The following is a 17,552-nucleotide window of genomic DNA, read 5'->3' on the forward strand; positions in this document are numbered from 1 at the left end:
GAGCTGGCTGGGCGGCAGAAGGGCCAGAGGGCTGGGGCGAGGAAGACCCTCCAAAATCCAACCCAGGGATCGCCTCCGAGCGTGGCGCTGGCTGTCGCTTGCCGAGGCGGCCGCTGGGCGGCGCCACGGGCCTGGGGCGCTCCGTCAAGAAGAGGTCCCTCCCACCCACCAGTTCGCTCGGCGCTTGGCAGCTCTGGCCTGCTAGGGCGACCGGGGGCGGGGCCGTTACGTGGGGGCGGGGCCTCGGCTGGGGCTCGGGCCGGTCGAGCTCCCAAGGCGACGGCGCGGGGCGGGGCCTCGGGGGGCGGGGCTGCGGCGACGCCGGGTGGCAGGCGCAGATGGCGGCGGCGCAGGGCGCCTGAGCGGGCGGGGGCCATGAGCGCCGCCCGGCCCCAGTTCAGCATCGATGACGCCTTCGAGCTGTCCCTGGAGGACGCGGGCCCTGGGCCCGAGTCCAGCGGGGTCGCCCGCTTTGGGCCGCTGCACTTCGAGCGCCGGGCCCGGTTCGAAGTGGCTGACGAGGACAAGCAGTCCCGGCTGCGCTACCAGGTGAACAGCCCGGCCCACCTCACCCCCTGCCGCAGGCCGGGCGGGACCCCAGGCCGGGCCTGGGAACCCCAACTCGGGAGAATCTGCCTAGAGGACCAGGCGGAGTGGGAGATAAGCCCCAACATGACCCCTGATCCACAGCCCTGTCCCCCAGACCCTCTGAGCTCTGATATGGGTCCCCAGTCAGCACTGGGGCGCCAGACCTGGGAACTCATCCCTCAGCCCCAGCTGGAGAACCCACCCATCCTGGGTACTGCCCTCTCGCCCCCACTGGGTTTGGGAAGGTCCTCTGTATCTGAACCAGACCTCCCCCATACGCAGGAGCCGAGCCCTCAGCCCCAGGCCAGCCAACAGGAACCTGCACCCTCTTCTGTTCTCACTCTCCCCCTTAGAGCTGGAGGCTCCCACTCACATGACTAGTCCTTACCCCCCTTGACTCCCACTAAACCGGAAATCCCCATTTTCCCAGAGAACCTCCACCAACCCTAGGATCCTTTTCTTGGAGACTTGGAGCAGATTCCTGTACCCTAAACCTGGGAACCCCAGGCCTGTCCTTCCCTGGCACCCAAATCCAGAGCCCCCATTCTAGGCCACTGAAACATCCTGAGAGCTGCACCCTGACTTCCGAACTTGGGAGATACCTGGCCCTGGGACCCATACTGGAAGCCCTCAGCCAACTCCTGCTGGCTCCTGCTCCCCAAAGCCCCCAGCATCCACCCACCTCCTTTCTGGGTTTCGGTTTCGGTGAATCACCAAACCCGTTCTGCGGGGAGGGTGAAGGGCCAGGTGAGGAGCTGTGTAGGCCTGCTTTTCTCATCTCCCCGGGAGGGCAGTGAGGGCCTGAGCCCAGCAACCCCTCTGAGCCCTGTGATCTGGAACAGAACTTGGAGAACGATGAGGATGGAGCCCAGGCCTCTCCAGAGCTGGATGGGGGAGTCGGCACCAGGTCAGGGCCAGGTGGGGACCCACCCCTGTACCCCAAGCCCCATGCCTCTGGCTCATGTCCCCAGGGACTCCATCTAGTCCCCCACCCCACTACCCTCAGCTGTCTTATGCCCAGTCCCGTAAGGATTCCTAGCCAGACCCCCACTCCCTTCATGGGGTCTACTATACAGCAGGGTCACCAACCCTAGTGTCCAGCCTCATTCACTCACCCTTCCAGGCTGGTGGAACCCCCAGCCTGGTCTGGCCCCCACCTTCCCACAGGTCACCTGTCCTGCAGTAACCCCTAGTGCTTATCCCCAGCCTTCCCCCAACCCCAGTCCTGTAGAATTCCCCAGCCCCTGACTTCATCCTCACCCCCAGTCCCCTCTCAGGGCCCTCTATCCTGCAGGGACCAGCCCTAGTCCCTGCGCCACCCCGCACTTTATGATTCCTGTCCAGAAGGGACCCCCTTCTGTGCCTGCTCCTCCCCCTCACTGGGCAACCCGTCCCACAGGGATCCTGGCCGAACCTCCATCCGAAGCTCCCAGTGGTCCTTTAGCACCATCAGCAGCAGCACCCAGCGCTCCTACAACGCCTGCTGCAGGTGAGCCTGGCCATGCTCCAGCCCCCAGCCTCTGAGCCACCTGCTGCCCCTGTGGTCCCTGCCCCAGCACAGGCAGCCCTGGCTCTACCCCCAAGCCTCCCACACCCCCACCTCATCTCTTTTCACCCCACCCTGCTCTCCTGCCACCCAGCTGGACCCAGCACCCTTTGATCCAGAAGAACCGCCGGGTAGTGCTGGCTTCCTTCCTGCTTCTGCTGCTGGGGCTGGGTGAGTGCCCCTGAGGTCCCCTGCCTACCCCTGTGGGAGGGTCTGCCCTCCTTTTGTGCAAGCTCTGCATCCCCCCCTTTGGCACACTGGGCCTCTCAGCATCCTGTGGAGGCAGCTGGCTGCCAACACCCCCATTTTACAGGTGAGGAAACTGAGGCCTTAAGAGGGGCAGGCCAAGAAATCACACGTAGCTGAAAATGGAACCTGGTTCAGCACTCGAAAGACTTCTCCTTTTTTTTGGACTTAAACTGTTTAATCCATCAGGGAACAGAAGAGTAACAGTTACCATTTCTTTTGTGTCTACTTTAGGCCAGGTGCAGGGCAGGTTATTCCCCCACCTTACACAGGTCATGCAGCAGTGAGAGGTAGAGTCCAGCACCTCTGTGGAGGGGCTCAGGGCTATGCCTGTCCCTATGGGCAGGGACGCTGCCAGCCTGGATCCACAGGGCACCTGTCACTTGCCCTTCTCTGCAGTCTGAGAGCTGACAAGGACTTCTTTCCCACCCCCATTGCTCTGATGGGGAAACTGAGACCCAGAGCAGGCAGATCTCAAAACCAGATGTTTTCTCACTCCCAGCCTCCTCATTCTATGGGGCTGAGCAGGCAGAGGCCCCAGAAAGGATCCAGGGTTGGGGTCCAGAGGGGCTCATAAGGAGGGACCAAGTGTGGCTGCTGCCCCAGTTCCCTCCTCCCTTCTCCAGGAAGGCCAAAGCCCCTCAGCCAGCCAGGCCCCCAGCCAGCAAGCCTGGCTTTGGCTCTGGGTTTTTGCACACAGGGAAGGGAGCTACCACTTCCCAGCACACCACTGCATGCCGGGCACTGGTGGCGCTGGCCACAGGCTATCTCTCATTTTACTCTCCACAACCCAACAAGGCAAGCATTATCACCATCCAGTTCCAGAAATAAGGACACAGGCTCAAGTAGGTGAAGGGACTTGCTCAGGTTGCAGCTGGAAAGTAGATGAGCTGTGATTTAAACCCACATCTGTGACACTGCCAGGCCTGGGGGCCACCAGAGGTCCAGAAAGGGCCTTTGTAGGAATTAGAAAAGGATGTCCCAGGAGAGGACAAAGCCGCAGCCCTAAGCTAGGGTGCAGGGAGTGAGTTGCGCTCCCATCATACCCTTTTTGACATGTTCTGTGCAGTGCACAAGGCAGCAGCAGTCCATGGTGGCCCCTCAAGCCCCCAGGACCACCTCCCTTTCAGAGCCCAAAGTCCACTCCACACCTTCCTTCCTCTCTCCTCAACCATGACCTCACCACCTTCCCCAACGCCCACTGTGTTCCACCAAAGCCCACGTCCCTCCCTGGGGCTTACAGGCCCACCGAGCTCCTCCTGCCTGGCCTCTTGCCTCTCTGGTCTTGCCAAATGCTGGACACTCGCAGAAAGCCCCACGTTCCTTCCAGACTCTGGATCTTTGCCGTGCGTTTCCCTGTCTGGAACTCCCCTCTTTCTCTCTTTCTGGGCGATGCCCGTAGCACAGCCTCTAGAGTCAGGCAGCCTCACCTTCCACCTGCAGCTGTGTGGGCAAGTTGCTCACCCTCTGTGTGCCTCACTTTCATCTTTGGTGAATTAGGGATGGTGATAATACCTGTCTCATTTGGTCAAGGTGACAAATAAGGCCGTGCACATAACACGCTTAGCCCAGTGCCTGGCAGCAACTGGTAAGTGGTCAATAAATATTAACTGCTGTTGCTCCTGCTGCTCCTCCTGGGCTTAGATGTCACTGCCTCCAAGAAGCCCCGCCTTGGTCCCCCAGGCTGGCCCAGGCCACTCCCCTAAGCTCCCACACCGCCCTGTTCTTGCCCCCACCCCCATATCCTGATCACCTGGGTTGTAGCTTTCAGGTTCCTGGTCCCTCCAGTAAGGCAGGGCCATGAGGGCAGGGCCCTCGTCTGCCCTTCACCACGGATTCCCAGTACAGGCGCGCAGTAGGTGTTCCATAAATGTTTGCCGAATGACTGAAAGGCCACACTGAGGAGCAATCAAAAATCTCTCATCTCACAGACATTTCCCAGGGCCTGCCACGTGCCCTGCTCTGAAAACACAGAGCTTGGTGAGCTTCCTGGGGAGGGTCTCTGCCCAGGGGGCCTCTGGCTTAGGTGGGGGACACCTCCCTTAGGGCTGAGCCTTGTGGGTGGTAGAAGTCCCCGCCCTCACCCCCGCTCCTGCCCTCACCCCCGCGGCTCCATCTGTGCGCAGTGCTGATCCTGGTCGGCGTGGGACTGGAGGTGGCCCCCTCTCCAGGTGAGCGCCCCCTCGAACCCCCACAGACAGCGGTCACCCCGGTCTGGTGCCTGTGGGTGCTTGGCAAGCCCATCCTCCTCCCGCAGGAAAGGGCCCCTTTTTCGGCTGATAGTGAGGCTTGGCAGGGCCGGAGGGACTCGCAGCCGCCCCCCGCCCTGACCCGGCCCTCCTCCCGCGCAGGTGTCTCCAGCGCCATCTTCTTCGTGCCGGGCTTCCTGTTGCTGGTCCCGGGAGGTGCGAGAGGACGCCGGGGGGCGGGGGGGGGGGGGGGGGGTGCCGCGGGCCGCGGGAGGGGCGGGGCCTCGGCGCTGACAGGCCCCGCCCCGCAGTCTACCACGTGATCTTCATCTACTGCGCCGTCAAGGGCCACCGGGGCTTCCAGTTCTTCTACCTGCCCTACTTCGAGAAGTGAGCAGCGCGGCGCGGCCGTTCCGATCCCTCATCCGCCAGGACCCTCAACAGCCCAGCGCCGTCGGGAGGTTGCTCGGGAAGGCCTGGCCCCGGGCAAGTCACCCCTCGCCCGCGCAGTGCCTTAACTTATTCTCGGGCCCTGGGACTGCTAGGCCGGTGTTGTTTTGTGCTAATAAAAGAGTAATTCCGGCAGAGACAATTGCTCTGTTCTGTCACGTCACCCTGGGCCGGGCCCACCGACCTGACCACGCCCCCTCCCACAAAGGCTGAGGAAAGGACTGAGCCAGGGCCTGAAGGGCTTCCAGAACCCCGATCTCCCCACAGTAGGCAGGCGTGACCGCCCTGATGCTCTGAGTCTTGCCCAAGATCATGTGGTCTGTTTGGGCCAGAGCCGGGCCTGGGGCTCTTCTGCCTTGACCGTAGAGGAGGCCGGAACAACCTGCCCCGGCCCCAGCCCTTGGGCTCCGCCTGTCCCTGTCTCTGTCTGGTGGCCCTGGCCGGGGGCACTCAGATGACGCAGACTTGGGGCCTGGAGGCTCGTACCCTAGTTCCAGCCTGGCTCTGGGGCCCTGGGCTGCCACAGCCAGCCCTGAATGTGGGCCATGCCTCCTCCACCCACTGCCCTCCTTCCCAGGGACAGAGATTGGGACAAGCCCAGAGGCAGAGGGCCGGGGAAGCAGGGCCTGCGTGACAGAGAGCCTCAGTGGTCAAAGACTCTTAGAACCACAGAATGTTAGAAACTGACCATCTCAGAATTTTGGAAAATCAGAGCATCTCACAATCTTAGTAACCAAGAAACAGAATCTTTGAGAACCTGAAATCTGAGATCATAATATCTACGAGTGAGCGAGCTCCTGTAAGACACCAGGCCATGTGCTGAGCACTTACCACAGGTTATGGTTTGTGATCCTCCCTACCTCAGCCCATTTTACAGAGGACGACTGACTCATCCAAGGACAGCCGGTGGGTGGTAGGCAGAGTTAAGAACATAACCCAGGGCTCCAGGACCCTTTCCGTGACACTGGGGGAGAGGGAGGAGACAGAAGCTACACCCAGGCCCCTGCTCTCGTTCCTACTCCCCAGGCCCACCCAGACCTCCCACCCACAGCCCCCAGTCAAGACACTTTAGTTGGGAGCACCGACTGGATACAGGAACTCCTAAACCAGTGGTTCCCATACTAGCTGTGGCAAAGGACCAGTTTTCATTTCTAATCCATCATGGACTAATACATTTGTAAGATAAAAATAAAAACTAGAAAAATGAAATTAAAAAGATATACAGAATACAAGCCTACAGTTTATCAATCAGACAAAATTAAATTTCAATAAGTAGAACATGGGAAAAAGAAAAATGATAAAAACCATTCATTGAAAGTGAGCAAAATAGGCAATTAACAAATAGTCACTACTACACTTAAAACTTTTTATCATTCTACAGTCTTAACAGAAAGTTATTCTGGAAGTGATGAGTCCTTGTAAGTCTATATCAGGAATCAGCAAGGTATAGTCCACAGAATGTTTCTATTTTATTTTATTTTTACTCCTTTAAAACAGCATGAATACAATATGGTTTTTATATTTTGTAATGGTTGGGAAAAGTTAAAGAATAATAAGATTTCATGACATAAAATTATATGAAATTCAAATTTCAGTGTCAATAAAGTTTTATTAAGTTTCCAACACAGCCACACTCATCTGTTTATATGTTGACTTTGACACTAGAAAGGAAGAGTTGAGTGAACAGCTGCAACAGAGACCATGTGGCCCTCAAAGCCTAAATTAATTACCATCCAGCCTTTACAGAAAAAGTTTGCTGACCCTTAGTCTATGTAAACGCTTTGACAGAACACTGTGAATATCGATGTTTAAAGTTTTAATGTGACCAATGAACTTGATTTTTGCTGGTTAATTTGTCTAACCCAGGTTGGATTGACAGCCACGCTTCTCAGGGAATAAATGAAGATTTAAATTCTAAATACATACAATTTCTCTCTAGTTTGAAGACATTAATAAGAGCATACAGATTAGGAACATTAGATTTCCTTAATGAATTGTGACTCAATTTATCCTTAATGCTTTTGCCTGGTAGCCCATTTTTGTCTGATACTCCTGTAGTTATACTTTCTTTTAGTTAATTTCCTCTTTGGAAGTCTTTTCTCCAAGCCATCACTTTCAGCCTCCGTTTGTCATTGTGTTTTGAGTACGTCTCCTATATCCTGCACTCAGCTATGGGGAAGAGCCTGATATCTGCCCCTTCTGTATCTGCTTTGTGCCCTCATATTAGAGGAACCCTGGTTTTTAGCTGGGCATTTGACCACCCAAATGAAGATTGTACTTGCCAGCATCCTTTGCCTATAGGTGTACCATGTGGTAAGGTCTGCCTAACAAGATATAAGTGGTGCATACTCCATACTCATTACCCCTTTCTTGTTTGTTCCTGCCTCCCTCCTGCCATAGGGAAAACAAGCAAATGTGGGCACACCCTAGGTGTGGCAGCCCAGCCAGCCAGAAGCAGCCTGGGTCCTTGATGACTCTGTACAGCTGGATTGCACCTACAGACTTTTCTTGGGGGAAGAAATAAATTTCTATCCAGGTTAAAGCATTGTTATTTTTGTCCTTTGTTACAGGGAACCCAATCTAATATTGATACTTTCTTTTGTGACTGGGACTCTCCAACTTTTAACTGACAAATTTAGTCTGCTTATGTTTATTGTAATTATTGATTTTTTTTTTTTTAAGGATTGTTTCTACCTTCTGTTTTAATGTTTTCTGTGTACCTTGTTTTTCTTTGCTTTTTTTTTCTTTCTTGGCCTTCTACTGGCTTAATCAAGAATTCTTCATTTCCCCCTTTTCCTCCCCTATTGATCTGACTATTGAATGGTCTGTTCTATGTCTATTATATTAATAGTTGCCCTTAAGTGGTTAACAAGATCTAAAGCTAATCAATGAATCTATCCTCCTCTAGAACAACAACACAAAGTATTTCAGCATGCTTAAAGCATCCCTTCCCATTTTCTGGTTTTATTATTCTAGTCTCTTCTTGATTTTAAATCCCTCAAGTCAATTTTTGCTTACAGTTATTGCTTCTCTAGATCTATCAATATGTTTACTGATTTCTTTCCTGACCACTGTGTAGCACATACTCTGCCTTCATTCTGGATTCAATTTCCTTCTTACTGAAACTATTCCTTCCAGCAGGGTGTGTGGGTGGGCAACGGCCTTTGTTTATTAAAAAAAGTTTATATTTCACCTTCATCCTTGAATAATGATTGAACTAGGTATGGGTTTCTTGGCTGACAATTATTTTTCCTCCGCATATTGAACAATTTATCCATTGTTTTCTGGCATCTATTGTTGCCAATGAAAAGTATTTGGTGAGCAATCTGACTTTTCTCTTGAGATTTTAGTTTTGTATCCTGCAGTTTCACTGGGATGTATCTAGATATACATTGATTTTTATTCATCCTATTCAGGCTTCAATTTGCTCCTTCAATCTGGGCACTTAATGCCTCTGGAAGTCTTTATGGAAATCTTTCAGCCATCATCTCTTTGATCATAGCCTCATGCCCATTCTCTATATTTCCGCATTCTGAGGCTCTCAATGACTTTTAACTACCCTTCAACTCTTTCCATCTTTTTGTCTCTCAGTGCTACAGTATAGGTGAATTTCTCAGTTACAGCTTCCAGTTCATTAATCTTCTTTTAAATCTGTGTTTAATCTGCCATTTTAACTTATCTATTTATTTTTTCATTCTAATGGCTATACTTTATATTTCTAGAAATGCTGTTGGTTATTTTTTAAATCTTCCTGTTCTATTTTCATACCATGATATTACTGCATATTGTTCTCTCTTCCTTCTTTTATTGCTTTTTTTTTTTTTTTTTGCATCTATTTTGTGGTCTTTTTTAGATTGTTCTATTATTTACACTTTGAGACGCCAAATCTCCTGTTTTTGCATCTGTCTAGCCTCCTCGTGGTGGTTTGTTTCCTTGTTTAACCTGTAATTTTTATCATGAGTTCATCTTTGGGAGCAGCAGGATTTTTTGTTTGCGCTTTTAGAAGTTCCACGTGTCCGTGTGGATTGAAAGAGTGCCCCTTCTTAGCAGTTTTTTTTTTCCCTTTTTTTTTCCCCCCAGCTTTTCACACCCTGGAGACAGACCACACTCCTGCCTGAAGTGCAGGTCAGGTTCCCCAGGGTAACTGGAGGCCCTGAGTGTCTGCCTCCTTGCCACTTTCTCGGGCTGCTCAGTGAAGGTATATTTTAGTCCCTGTTTCAAGAACAGGGTAGCCCTTTGAGACCCCGGAATGTACCCAGGAGGTTCGTTTCTTGCTCTCCAGACTCATATGGGTCTTCTGTCACTCATGGGTGTCAGAGTCCTGGTGCCCAAGCCTCTGTCCAAGTCTGAAACCACAGGGTCTCCCTTCTACAACCCAAGTTTTGATTTCTCTGTCTTTGGTCCCTGGGGTCATTGCTTTCTATCCTTCAAATTTACTTTTTAAAAAAATCATTCTAGGCCGGGCGTGGTGGCTCACGCCTATAATCCTAGCTCTCTGGGAGGCCGAAGCAGGTGGAATCCACTCGAGGACAGGAGTTCGAGACCAGCCTGAGCAAGAGCAAGACCCCCTGTCTCTACTAAAAATAGAAAAAAATTATCTGGCCAACTAAAAATATATAGAAAAAATTAGCCAGGCATGGTGGCACATGCCTGTAGTCCCAGCTACTTGGGAGGCTGAGGCAAGAGGGTTGCTTAAGCCCAGGAGTTTGAGGTTGCTGTGAGGTAGGCTGACGCCACAGCACTCTAGCCCGGGCAACAAAGCGAGACTCTGTCTCAAAAAAAAAACATTCTATATGCCTAAGAGGTGGGAGGGGTCCAGCCACCCTCTCAATTCCCCACGTTACTCGGGTTCCCCGCAACGCTGCCCACCTTTGAAGCTGCCAGTGCCAGAGAACTCCCTACCTCCAAGGGACTGGAGAGACCCTAATCTTGCTCCCGTGGGGAATGGCGGGCAGTTGTGAGTGGGTGTTCTCCTGGGAGCTTGCGGAGGGGGAGGTGAAGATGCAGGTGGGCGGATGGCATAAGAAGCAGACTCTCAGGCCAGGTGTTACCGGGTGTTAGAAGTCTGGGGCTGCTGGGTCTCTTCCATCCTGGAACCTCTTGGGGTAGGGTGTGCACCCTTGCTCCTGTTGGGGTCCGGGGCCCCAGGAGCAACGGATCCTCCCCTCCTGCAGCCTCAGTGAGTCGACAGCATCATCACAAACTCTGCGGGGAAAGGAGGGCAGGGCTTGGGCGGGTCCACGGGGGGGGGGCGGATCCCAGGAGGTGCTGGGCTCAGCCTGGACACCAGAGGGACAGGAGTGTTGTCTGGGAGGGAGACTCACCATCAAAGTCTACAGTGCCATCCCCATTGAGGTCCACTTCTCGGAGCATCTCATCCAGCTCAGGACCGGCCAACGGCTCCCCCAGCAGAGCCGGTGCTGCCTGCCGCAGCTCCGCCACTGTGATTCGTCCATCCCTGTCCCTGTCAAACTAGGGTCCCGGCAGGGATCAACCCCTCCCACCCAAAGCGGCCTCAGCCTGCACCCAGCTCCACGCTCGCCACTGCCCAAATGCTCCCCTACCCACATCTTCACCCATCCAAACCTTCCCCATCGCCCCCTGCCAAGAGAGCATGCCTCCTGATCCAGGAAGTCTCCCCAGATGGGTCCCCCAGCTGGGAGCCAGCTGAACCCTCTCTGACCCATCCCAGGCCCTAGTCCCACCGCCCGCAGGGCTCTGGGCCTTCACAAGGCTGAGGCCCCCAGTCTCTCCGGCCTGAGAGGCCGGCAAGGACACCATCCAGCCCAGCACCCACTGCCCACCGCAACCAGGCTCCACACCTCTCGGAAGGCGATGCGCAGCTCTCGCACCCCCAGCATGTGCGCCGTCTCCTCCCTCAGCTTCGGGCTTATCAGTTCCACAAACTCCTCGAAGTCCACACGGCCACCCACTGTGGACCCAGGCAGACTGTCACGATGGTGAGGGCGGTGGCCCAAGAAGGGATGTCATGAGGACCAGGGACCACCCACCCCCAAGGATCTGCACCCAGGACGGGACACCTGTGTCCATGCCTGCAGCGGTAGGAGGCTGGAACCCTGTTTTCTGGGGTACTGAGGGGCCAGGGCTGCTTCTGCTCTTAGTGAAGAACTGCAGTGTGGGAGAAAGAGACCGGGCTTTGGAGCCAGAAGTCCTGGCTTCAGATCCTGGCTCTGCCCATGGTGTGCATGGTGTCGGGTGACTTACTAACCCTTCCTTCCTCATCCTAGGATGTGGACGAGAGAACCTGCTCCGTGGGGGTGGTGTCGGAGTTCAAGTTCATGGCTATAAAGTGCCGGGGCCCAGTAGGTGGCAATAAATGCCTTCTAAGCACACCCATGTAGTCAGTGCCTCAGTGCTAAGATGCCATCAGTCATGTAAAGCAGCAGTCCCCAACCTTTTTGGCACCAGGGACCAGTTTCACGGAAGACAATTGGGGCGGTGGGGGGCGAGGTGATGGGAGCAATGGGGAGCAGCTGTGGATACAAATGCAGCTTCCAGCTGGCGGGTCCCCTGCTCACCTCCTGCTGTGCCCCCTTCCTAATTTTTCCATGGACGGGGTGGGGGGCTGGGGAGACAGTGGGGCTCTGTGGCCCCATCCCTAACAGCCCAGAGGTTGGGGACCACAGGTACAAAGCACCAAGGGTCAAACAGCTGCTCCAGGGGAAGAAAAGAAGTGGTGGCACCTACTGACTGTTTACATCAATTGTAAGTCACGCCCCCATTTGGGGAATTGCAAGGAAAACAATGCAGGCGTCCTGGAATGAAGGGAATATAGTATTTGCCGGAGGACGAACCAGTGAGTGACAAGCACACAGTGGCTGCCCATCAGACACTCGGTCACAAAGAGTGGCCAGGGTCCTCTCACGCCAGGGTGACCTCGATTCAGGCAGCTGCCACCAGGGCAGAGAGGGTGGGGCAGGGTCACAGAGAGAAAGAGAGAGGAGCACCATGTGGCCGGTGCCAGCAGAGAGCACTTTATCCAGAGAGGCAGGAAGGGCCCGTGTGGGCCAGGTAGGGTCCCTCCGGGGTCCTCGGGCAGCCCTGCTTGCCTGCCTCACCACACCAAGAGGCAGAGCTGGGACCTGGTGTCCCTGCGTCTGATGGGGCTGATGTGGTCCTGGAAACTGTCACCCTCCCTCACTCCCACCAACACCCCTGAGGCCACGCCCACAGGCCACCTCCTGCCAACCCCTCCTGGCCCCCCTGCACCGTGAGGCTCAGAGAAGACCCCGCAGGCGGCGCTTTCACTGACTGCGCATCTTGACGTGCTGGGAGACCTCCAGCAGCTCCATCTCGGTGGGCATGTAGCCCAGGGTCCGCATGCAGTCGCCCAGGTCCCGGTAGCCGATGTAGCCATCACGGTCAGTGTCGAACTCCTCGAAGGCAGCCTGAAGCTCTGCGGGGAAGGGAGGTGACTCAGGCCCAGGCAGCCAGGCTCAAGGAACCTCCTGCCCCTTCCAGCAGCAAGAGCCACTCACCGTCTAGCTCTTCGGGGCCCAGCTCGCGGTCCTGCAGGAGGCAGTCCAGCATGTCCCCAGGGCCACCAAGGTCTGTCCATCCTTCCTCCTCCAGCCCCCGCCCACGCTGGCCTCGGCAGGCCAGCCCCGCCAGGACAAGAGAAGGCATCTGGAGTCCCGTGGGCCCCCGGAGGAGAGAGCCCACTTTGCGCTCCAGGGCCTCAAGCTCCCACAGAGCCCTGGGTGCAAGTGCCGGCTCTGCCCACTGCCCAGGCCCACCTGAGACCACCCACCCTTCCCCACACTCTGCCCCACAGCCCAGGCTCCCTGGTCTCAGGCAGGAGAGGCAGGAGGCGTGGTACTAAGGGGCAGGGTAGCATGAGTATCCACCCCCACCCCCTGCACCCCAGCCTTGCCCAGGCCCCACCTGACCTTCCCGAAGATTCGGTCAAGCAGGGGCCCGTATGTCCTGTGAGCAGTATCACGCTGGGGATCAGGACGATGCCGGTGGGACTGGCGACGAGAGGCTGGCCCAGGGGCTTCAGCAGGGGGCCCTGCCTGCCCCTCTCCCATCCTGGAGGGGTTCTTGCTGCCGCCCCCGGCCTTGGGGCCCTGGACAGGAGTCTGCTCCCCAGAGCTGCCAGTGCCCTTCCGGGACCCTTGGAACCCCCTCTCCCTCCTGCTCCTCCTCTTGGTCAAGGGAGGCCCCTCGGCACCACTCCTGGGAGCCACAGCCCCTGCCGGGGGGTCCTGGGGGCCAGTGGCTGGGTCTGGTCCACGCTGCCCCCTTACCTGCTCTGTGGCCATGTGGGAGGGACAACAGGGCTCAGAGATGCCGCACCCCAAGCACCCTGGGCTCTCGGGACCCGCAAAGCTGCTTATGCACCCCCACTCTTAGCGCTGATGCCTGGGATCGGGCTCTGAGGGGGATTAGGGTAAGTGAGGCAGGCAGCCCAGGCCCTAATCCCAGCCCTCTGCCCCAGTGGCCCGGGCAGAGCCAGATGGGTCAAGAGAACTGGCCTCAGTCAGCAGCAAGGGGCACCAGGATGCAGTGGCTGCCATGAGCTTCAGACTGCAGCTCTGCCACACACTGGCTGGGAGACCAGCAAAGTCCCCCCTCCAAGTCTGTTCCCTTGTGCATAGAATGCAGAGAAGACTGCTGAGGCGGGAGGACCTGCCAGCAGTGTGCCAGGGGCAGAGGACTAGCCAAGCAGAGCGGGGGACCAGGGAGGGCATTTCAGGCAGGAGGAAGCGTGTGGGCAACGGCTGGGAAGGGGGAAGGACGAGTCGCCTACTGGGGCCCCCCATGGGGTGACATCCTGGCAAGTGAAATTGAGGAAGAGAGGCCAGATCACAGAGGCCTCGAATGCCAGATTGAGGGGCACAGGGGTGATGTCAGAGGAGGTGGCCCCTGGGGATCCTTGAGCCTGTCCTGAGCTGGAGGGGCCCAGGGTGAGGAGGGGGTTCGGGCATCTGGCCCTGTCGGGGGTGGGGGGGTCTGGCTGATCACTTGGTCCTGCTGGGCCGGGGTTAGGGTTTCCCGGCGAGCAGCCCCATGAATGATTGATGTCCTCTCAGCTTGGGTTTCCTGCCCGCCCGCCTTAGTGCCGCCGGGCGCCATGCAGCAGGCCCCAGTGAGGGGCCGTGTGGACAGCTGGACCGCCGGGCGGGCAGGCACGCCCCGCTCCTCCCACCACCGGCCTGCGCCTCACAGGTAAGTGGGGCCTCGCTGGTGGGGCCTCGGCTGGGGGTGCCCAGGGCTCTGATCCAACAGGGACTGAGCTTACAGAGCAGGATCAGCCTGAGGCAGAGCCCTGGGCTGGGGGAGGCCACCAGGCTAAAGCCAAGTGGCCTTCAGGGGCATGTGGTCCCTCCCCTAGCTGCACTGCCACCAGGCCTTTGTCCATCCTCAGCGGGAAACTCCCTCCCCTGCGCCCGCTGGGGAAGGAGAGGTGAGGAGGGTGGGCCTCTTGGGTCCCAGGGTTGGGTGCCCCCAGCCCACCTCACCCCATCACACTGCAGAGTCCCCGTCCCCTTCTCTATAGAGTAGCTCCAGGAGACAAAGGGAGGCCACTTTCTGCCTGAGCAGTGCGACACATGTGGCATGGGCTCCTACTACCTGCCTCCCTGTTCACCTTGGGCGCCTGCGGGCCTGTGGGACCCAGAGCCCTTCCGGCTTGGAATTTATTTATTTATTTATTTGAGACAGAGTCTCACTCTGTTGCCCAGGCTAGAGTGAGTGCCGTGGCGTCAGCCTCGCTCACAGCAACCTCAGACTCCTGGGCTCAAGGGATCCTCCTGCCTCAGCCTCCCAGGGTGCTAGGATTACAGGCGTGAGCCACCACGCCCGGCCCCCATCTTGGAATTTTAAACACTCGAACCACAGGATATGAGGCATAAAGGGGTCTTTTTTTTTTTTTTTTTTTTTGAGACAGAGTGTCACTTTGTTGCCCTGGCTAGAGTGAGTGCCGTGGCGTCAGCCTAGCTCACAGCAACCTCAAACTCCTGGGCTTAAGCGATCCTCCTGTCTCAGCCTCCCGAGTAGCTGGGACTACAGGCACGCGCCACCATGCCCGGCTAATTTTTATATTTTTAGTTGGCCAGATAATTTCTTTCTATTTTTAGTAGAGACGGGGTCTCGCTCTTGCTCAGGCTGGTCTTGAACTTCTGACCTTGAGCGATCCACCCGCCTTGGCCGCCCAGAGTGCTAGGATTACAGGCGTGAGCCACCACGCCCGGCCCATAAAGGGGTCTTGAGATGAGCTGACCAAGTGGTTTTCAAACTGTATCCCCTGGAGCCTTAGGGGAGTGTTCTTCCTCCTTTCGTCCGAGCACTGCTCTAGTTCACGCAGGAGCTCCACTGTAACACTTTATTTGCAGACAAGGTTCAACAGCTTTAACAGTAAGTTTGAAAGTCTCTGGTTTGGTCCACGTGGACACACTGAGATTCCACATGTCAGAAAGAGTAAGTCTGGGTTTGAGTCCTGGGCTCCCCTTGTTATCTATGACCTTGGGCAAGTCACTGATTCTCTGAACCTTCCTCTCCTCATCTATGAAATGGAATGCACGAGGACAGCAGGTCATCTGTTCAAAGTCCCTGCTGTAGGCTAACTACCCAAAACATGAGGATCGTGGCCCGGGAGAGGGACAGTGACTTGCCTGGAGATGCACAACTCTCTCTCTCTCTCTCTCTCTCTCTCGTTTTTCTCTTTTTTTAGAGACAGGGTCTCACTCCATCCCCCAGGCTAGAGAGCAGTGGTGTCATCATAGCTCACTACAGCCTCCAACTCCTGGGTTCGAGCAATCCTCCTCCCTCAGCCTCTCGAGTATCTGGGACTACAGGTGTGCGCCACCACGTCTGGTAGAGATGGGGTCTCGCTCTGTTGCCCAGACTGGTCTCAACCTCTCTGTCACACTCAGTCATTGACACAATTGTTGACTCCCCAGGCACCCACTCCATGTCCAGCAGTACTCTGGGGACCCCAAATGGACACTGTTATGGAAGCCAACATGGGCGCCGCTGGCCACAGGCCCCGCACAGAGCTCGATGATGAGGACTACTACCCCCAGGGTGGCTGGGACACAGTCTTCCTGGTGGCCCTGTTGCTCCTGGGGCTGCCAGCCAACGGGCTAATGGCGTGGCTGGCCGGCTCCCAGGCCCGGCACGGAGCGGGCACGCGGCTGGCCCTGCTTCTGCTCAGTCTGGCCCTCTCTGACTTTTTGTTCCTGGCGGCTGCAGTCTTCCAGATCCTGGAGATCCAGCATGGAGGGCACTGGCCGCTGGGGACAGCCGCCTGCCGCTTCTACTACTTCCTATGGGGTGTGTCCTACTCCTCCGGCCTCTTCCTGCTGGCCGCCCTCAGCCTGGACCGCTGCCTGCTGGCGCTGTGCCCACGCTGGTACCCTGGGCACCGCCCGGCCCGCCTGCCGCTCTGGGTCTGTGCCGGGGTCTGGGTGCTGGCCACGCTCTTTAGCGTGCCCTGGCTCGTGTTCCCCGAGGCTGCCGTCTGGTGGTACGACCTGGTCATCTGCCTGGACTTCTGGGACAGTGAGGAGCTGCCGCTGCGGATGCTTGAAATCCTGGGGGGCTTCCTGCCTTTCCTCCTGCTCCTCGTCTGCCACGTGCTCACCCAGGCCTCGGCCTGCCGGACCTGCTGCCACCGCCAGCCTTGGCCCGCAGCCCGCCAGGGCTTTGCCTGTGTGGCCAAGACCATTCTGTCGGCCTACGTGGTCCTGCGGCTGCCCTACCAGCTGGCGCAGCTGCTCTACCTGGCCTTCCTGTGGGACGTCTACCCCGGCTACCTGCTCTGGGAGGCCCTGGTCTACTCTGACTACCTGATCCTGCTCAACAGCTGCCTCAGTCCCTTCCTCTGCCTCATGGCCAGCGCCGACCTCCGGGCCCTGCTGCGCACGGTGTTCTCCTCCTTTGCCGCGGCCCTCTGTGAGCAGCAGCCGGGCAGCTTCAGGCCGGCCGAGCCGCAGACCCAAGTGGACTCTGAGGCTCCGACTCTGCCAGGGCCAACAGCTGTGGCCACGCCTCAGCCGAACCCCACGGCCCAGCCAGGGTCGGATGCTGAGGCCCAGGCCCCTGGGCCCACTGCCAACTCAGCCCCCAGTCCCTGTGACGAAGCCGCCCCTGCCCCATCCTCAGATCCCCCCCCAGGGGCCCCTGAGAACCCAGCCACACCTCCTGCCTCTGAGGGAGGCAGCCCCAGCACTGCCCCGCCAGAGGCGGCCCCCAGCGCGGGTGCCACGTGAGGGTCCGGGAAAGCCCAGGCCACCAGGGCAGTGGAAGAGCCAGGTTGAGACAGGAACCAGCCAGTCTGAGAGATGGTCGCCGTGGGGAATGTCACCCTGGAACACCCCACGGAGTCCCTTGAGCCTGGAAGGAGGTGAAGTCAGCAGCCCAGAGCCTCAGACTGTCTGTTGGGAGCGTCCCCTGCCCCGTCCCACCAAGCTCTTCCACAGTCGCCCCTGACACACCCTGTTGCCCAGCAGCCTCCTGAGCCACAGCTAATGGCATCCTCCCACACCCCCAAACCCCACTGACAGGTT

General features: G+C 57.1%; 3 protein-coding genes across 5 annotated transcripts; 2 read left to right on the forward strand and 1 right to left on the reverse strand.

The window, feature by feature from the left end:
* Positions 1–318: 318 nt before the first annotated feature.
* Positions 319–5,146, forward strand: TMEM134 (transmembrane protein 134). Of its 3 annotated transcripts, none has more exons than XM_069470323.1 (7): positions 319–549; positions 1,431–1,495; positions 1,988–2,077; positions 2,229–2,305; positions 4,507–4,551; positions 4,732–4,785; positions 4,881–5,146. In XM_069470323.1, the coding sequence occupies exons 1-7, from the start codon at positions 376–378 to the stop codon at positions 4,961–4,963; spliced, it is 588 nt and encodes a 195-aa protein (XP_069326424.1). In that variant the 5' UTR covers positions 319–375; the 3' UTR covers positions 4,964–5,146. The 3 variants fall into 3 exon arrangements, with proteins under 3 accessions (XP_069326424.1, XP_069326426.1, XP_069326427.1); XM_069470325.1 differs by having other exon boundaries at positions 2,015–2,077; XM_069470326.1 differs by lacking the exon at positions 4,507–4,551.
* A 5,049-nt stretch (positions 5,147–10,195) lies between these two features.
* Positions 10,196–13,304, reverse strand: LOC138384683 (calcium-binding protein 4-like). The gene is made up of 6 exons (XM_069470327.1): positions 12,930–13,304; positions 12,519–12,549; positions 12,293–12,436; positions 10,842–10,951; positions 10,344–10,491; positions 10,196–10,224 (listed from the first exon to the last, which is right to left on the reverse strand). Exons 1-6 carry the CDS (start codon positions 13,302–13,304, stop codon positions 10,196–10,198), a joined length of 837 nt encoding a protein of 278 aa, XP_069326428.1.
* A 2,679-nt stretch (positions 13,305–15,983) lies between these two features.
* On the forward strand, positions 15,984–17,255 carry GPR152 (G protein-coupled receptor 152). The gene has a single exon (XM_069470666.1). The coding sequence runs from the start codon at positions 15,984–15,986 to the stop codon at positions 17,253–17,255; it is 1,272 nt and encodes a 423-aa protein (XP_069326767.1).
* The last annotated feature ends 297 nt before the right edge of the window (positions 17,256–17,552 follow it).

This window comes from Eulemur rufifrons, chromosome 6 (genome assembly GCF_041146395.1).
Source record: "Eulemur rufifrons isolate Redbay chromosome 6, OSU_ERuf_1, whole genome shotgun sequence".
NCBI classification, from domain to species: Eukaryota; Metazoa; Chordata; class Mammalia; order Primates; family Lemuridae; genus Eulemur; species Eulemur rufifrons.

Bases quoted from the DNA above. Each gene is read 5' to 3' on its own strand.
- TMEM134 (XM_069470323.1), top strand. From the start codon at position 376: ATGAGCGCCGCCCGGCCCCAGTTCAGCATCGATGACGCCTTCGAGCTG. The intron at 550-1,430 runs GTGAACAGCCCG...GATCTGGAACAG, and splicing joins AGTCCCGGCTGCGCTACCAG to AACTTGGAGAACGATGAGGA. The intron at 4,552-4,731 runs GTGAGCGCCCCC...CCTCCCGCGCAG, and splicing joins GGAGGTGGCCCCCTCTCCAG to GTGTCTCCAGCGCCATCTTC.
- LOC138384683 (XM_069470327.1), bottom strand. From the start codon at position 13,304: ATGGCCACAGAGCAGGTAAGGGGGCAGCGTGGACCAGACCCAGCCACT. The intron at 10,492-10,841 runs GTGTGGAGCCTG...CCGGGACCCTAG, and splicing joins TGCGCATCGCCTTCCGAGAG to TTTGACAGGGACAGGGATGG. The intron at 10,225-10,343 runs GTGAGTCTCCCT...CTTTCCCCGCAG, and splicing joins TGGCACTGTAGACTTTGATG to AGTTTGTGATGATGCTGTCG.
- GPR152 (XM_069470666.1), top strand. From the start codon at position 15,984: ATGGACACTGTTATGGAAGCCAACATGGGCGCCGCTGGCCACAGGCCC.